This window comes from Orycteropus afer, unplaced genomic scaffold, assembly GCF_000298275.1.
Source record: "Orycteropus afer afer isolate SDZICR_OR568_19922 unplaced genomic scaffold, OryAfe1.0 scaffold00490, whole genome shotgun sequence".
NCBI classification, from domain to species: Eukaryota; Metazoa; Chordata; class Mammalia; order Tubulidentata; family Orycteropodidae; genus Orycteropus; species Orycteropus afer.
Genome location: NW_006922077.1, coordinates 816,698 through 821,177, shown reverse-complemented (window position 1 = coordinate 821,177; position 4,480 = coordinate 816,698). Strand labels below are relative to the sequence as shown.

Below are 4,480 nucleotides of genomic sequence, written 5' to 3'. Positions count from 1 at the left end.
CCCACAACCAGGCGACAGGCGTCGAGGCTGAACACCGAGCGCCGCCAAGCCGGGGAGACTGCTGGGGAAAGAAGTGAGAGGAGCCAGGGGAGAGTAGACGAGCGCCGAAAGATTCAAGTCCGAAAGGAGTTGTCGCTTGCAGCGGGTAACGCAATAACTTCATCTGCATCTAATTTGCAAACTAGGCGCTTGTCGGACGCCCCACCTGTACTGGCTTGTCTATCCTTTGTGCGAAGTTTTGCCCCTGCCCCTCCTAAGACAACATTGATTTTAACCTCTTAGCATTTTTTGTCTTTTCTTCAAGTGCGTAGGAATTGGGGGAGGAGGAGTGACTGAGGGTATCAAATACTTTTTTATCTCCCCTTCTTCGGGAATATATTGAGGTCAGTCACATACAAGGCGCTCACATCCTGACAGACCTCAGAGACAGAAGCCCCCCTCCTACACGTCCCTGCTTCCTTTCTCCGGGTCACCCCCTTTTTTTTCTAATTTGTTTTTTAACTAGTCTTACTATACATTCCAGTACCAATGCAGCCTCCCTCCTGCAGCAGGACCATTCCCCCAGCCCCAGGAGGCTCCAGAGTCAAAATCTTAAAGGGCACTTTATTGAAGTAGAACTATAAAGGGGGAGGGTGGTACCCCTCTCTCCTCACAGCCAGCACCCTGGCAACCCAGAGAGGCAGTAGAAAGTAGCGTATACACTTTTCACACACATACCCATACATTCTCTGAAGGATTTCAAGATAGGCAAAATAAGGCCTCAGTGGTGATAGGCTTTAGAAGTTGGGCAGGAAAAAAAAAATAGTGCTTATTTCCAGACTTAACTTTTCTTAGTTCTAGCCCCTAGCTCTCACATCCTGGTCAGAAGCAAGGAGGGATATGTAATATAGTGTCAATGAAGGGAGTCTGCCTGGATGGAAATGTGCAATGCATGTACCTGTGTATAGCTCAGGAAGGCTTGGCACAAGATTGGGATCCAAGAAGTGGAGAAAGGTTTGCCTGTGGTGATGAGAGCCAAGGAATGAGTATGTTTGGGAAGGGGTTGAGAAGGTGGTTGGTTCTGGGGGTGTAGATGGCTCCGTTCCACGTTCTCATGGGGTGACATGGACGTGGACCCGGTGCCAGGCATTGCTGAGCACACCTCGCAGGTTCCAGATTGGGGCCACAGTGTCTGGCTGCACATTGTAGCTGTCATCCACAGCCTTACAAACAATATTCAATTCTTTTTGTCCAGCAGGCACGGGAGCTCGCAGCTGCCATAGCCGCCAGGCCCAGGCTTTCCGGGGGCACTGTTCCTCTTTATCCAGCTCAGCCACCTGCCAGGTTATGCCCCCATCCAGAGATACATCCACCCGGACCACAGCCCTGCCACCACCACTCCATGCGTAGCCCTTCACAGTCACCTCCCCAGACTGTATCGTTTCCCCATCCTGGGGCTCTGTGATGGCAGACTGGATAGGAAGTTCTTGAATAGATGGAGCCGAGTCAAAATCTACAGTATCCCAGTCCATTGATGGCGAGAAGCCTTTGTAATCCCGCCGTTGCCAATGGCTGTCACTTTCCTCTGGCTCCACGCTCACTTTGCCCAGCCACTTCACATGACGGGCACCCACCACACCAGGAACCACCACCCGCACAGGGAAGCCGTGGTCCCGAGGCAGAGGCTGCCCATTCATCTCATATGCCAACAGGACTTCAGCTTCAGGGTCCAAGGCCCGAGCCAGAGGGATAGATGCTCCATAGGCAGTTCCAGTGGGGTCTGAGTCTAGCCCCTCAAAGCAAACATGGGCCTCAGTTTTAGAGAGGCGGTGACCAGCCTGGGCTAACACATCACAGAGCCGTGCCCCAGCCCAGCGTGCAGTGCTTATGGCTCCTATCTTCCACTCCAAACCTTTTACTTCTTTGACCTTAGTCATCTCAGAGCGTCGGTTGCCAGCACACTGCAGAGTAACTGTGACCTCATGCTTGGGGAATTGGTACAAATCGTCCAAGGACAGGGACAGTGATTGACTCCCAGGTGGCCCTACTATGTGCAGGCGATAGGTGTCTCGGTCCACGTTGGGTACAGGCAGATGGTTCCGAGTAAAGAAGAGAGGATTGGGTGTGATATAGTTTTCTGTCAGCAGCTCAGGGGGGGGCTCTGCATTAAAGGGGCGCTGGCTATTGACCTTCAGAGCTGGGTGACGTGGAGGATCACTAGCATAAGGGTCAGAGGTCTCCAAGCTGGGGGACACCTTATCTTCAGGGTTCAGTTCCCCGATTTTGTACTGAGCCAGTATCTCACGCACTTGGGGCTGGTTGTGAACAGCATAGAGGGCCCAGAAAGGCTCCAGAGGACCCCCAGCTGCTAGCATCAGCTTTGATGGCCCCCCTGGGTGTAGGTCCACAAATTCTGTGACATCAAAGACCTCATGGCCCAAAGTCACCCAGATCCCAGTCTTAGGGCTGCGATGGGAGCTTACTTCCTCCCTCGTGTATATGCGTGATGACTCCTGAGCAGCCTATGGACCAGAGGAGTGAGGCAGAAGGAAACAACATTAAGAAATGACCCTGGTTTACCCTGAGCCAACCCACAAGTCTTGGGCACCGGAACTGTGATTTCATCACAGCCTGAGTTGTTGTTGTTGTTGTTATGTGCCATCGAGTCGGACTTGACTCATAGCGACCCCTCCTTGGGTTTCCAAGGCAGTATCACTACAGAAGTAGATTGCCCCATCTTCCTTCCGAGGAGCGGCTGGTGGGTTTGAACCGCCAGCCTTCTGGTTAGCAGTCAAGTGCCTTAGGCACTATGCTACCAGAGCTCCCGGGGTGTTTTCTAGGACCCCTTTTGTCTGACAGTGAAGCCCTTTCCCCGCTTACCCTGCACCGACATTCATGATAGGCTAACACTGCACTGAGGCCCAGCAGGGTCCCCATGATCCCCCAGCCCCTGCTGGCAGAGTTATCATCAGAGAAGGTGAAGCTGGGGTGCTGAGGCCGAAATGAATCATCTGTAGAACAAGCCCGAATGCAGAGCCTTGAGGTCAACCTGAGTCTAGAAGAGAGAGAGGTTTTTTCAGTAGCATGTTTGCCCTGACCATGTATGAAAGGCCCAGAGAAGATCTGAGGTCTACCTCTCTCTGCTTGGCCACTGGTTCCATCAGCTGAAACTAGCTTCTCCAGGGATGAATGGAACAAGTGACTTTCCCTTTCCTCCCTTGCCACCCTCACATCTATTATCCCCTTGGCAGATAAGATAAGACATCATAAAGATACTGGGGGTGGGAGATAAGGCTAAGAGGCCTACTCTGGGATGAGATGGCTTACGTGGAGGCCTTTCGGAGCCCTGGAATCATAGCTTTGTGCAGCAGCAGCAGCATTGTGGCAAGCCTGTAGGAGGAAGATGCTGGGATCAAAATGAAGAGAGTCCTAGGAGGGGATTTTATTAGGGAGTAGGAAAAAGACACAGATAAGGCCAGCTAAGAGCTCCTTGAGCAAATGAGGAGATTTGGTGGGGAGCAAATGGGACCTTGGAGAAAACTTAGAGCAGTTCAGAGACAAAGACTGCTGACAGGATGGAAGAAGGGAATGGGAAAAGGAAGCCTTCTGGAATCACCTGTCTTCCATCCTCTACTCTACTTTGTCCAATACAGAAAACAATGCTTGGGGCCAAGGGCCTAAAAAGGGCAGAACTCAAATGTCCACTGTCCGTTTTATTATTTTTGAAATCAGAAGAGGACAACTGAGGGGTAATCTAACATTAAACAGGGACAAGAAAGGTTAAGAAGATAGTGGCAGTCTAAAAGGGTAAAAGAGCCCACACTGCCTTGGGTTTGTGAAACCTTAAAAAAAAACCACCCCAAACTCACTGCCATCGAGTCAGTTCTGACTCATAGTGACCCCCTTTGTGTTTCTGAAGCAGTAAGTCTTTACGGAAGTAGATCAGCCAGTCTTTCTTCCACAGAATGGCTGGTGGGTTTGAACCACCAACCTTTTGGCTAGCAGTCAAATGCATTAGGCACTGTGCCACTAGAGCTTCTTTTGTGAAACCTAGCCATGCCATTAACCAGCCTGTCTCCTGGCAAGCTACTAAACCTCTCTGAACTTGGATCCTCATCTAGGAAAATGAGGGGGATCTACCTCACAGAGCTGCTGTGAAGATTAAAAACAACATAACATCCTCTTTGAAGGTCTTTCAGCTCTCTTCCCATTCCTCCACCCATCCTGGGGAAAAAAAAAACAGAACCACCCAGCTGGAAACTGGCTCCCAATCCAAGGTCTCCACCCCTACCTTACAGATGTCATTCTAGTAAACTCAGCAGAGAGGTTAATGGCCAGAGTGTCAGGGGAAGAAGGTAATTTCTTTGCTCTTGGCCCAGCAGCAGACTCTTCTTCATAGCCCCGAGCAAATCACTGACCCCGGAAGACCAACGTGGGGAAGGTTGAGAAGTGTCCCAACTGTTGACCTAATCGAGGTGCTAGAAACCAATATGTGTGTGTG

The 4,480-nt window shown here is 50.9% G+C and overlaps 1 protein-coding gene across 1 annotated transcript; it reads right to left on the bottom strand.

Moving 5' to 3' along the window:
- Nucleotides 1-1,091: 1,091 nt before the first annotated feature.
- Nucleotides 1,092-3,359, bottom strand: SUOX (sulfite oxidase). Its single transcript, XM_007955099.2, has 3 exons — nt 3,307-3,359; nt 2,860-3,034; nt 1,092-2,501 (listed from the first exon to the last, which is right to left on the bottom strand). The coding sequence occupies exons 1-3, from the start codon at nt 3,357-3,359 to the stop codon at nt 1,092-1,094; spliced, it is 1,638 nt and encodes a 545-aa protein (XP_007953290.1).
- Between the last annotated feature and the right edge of the window lie 1,121 nt (nt 3,360-4,480).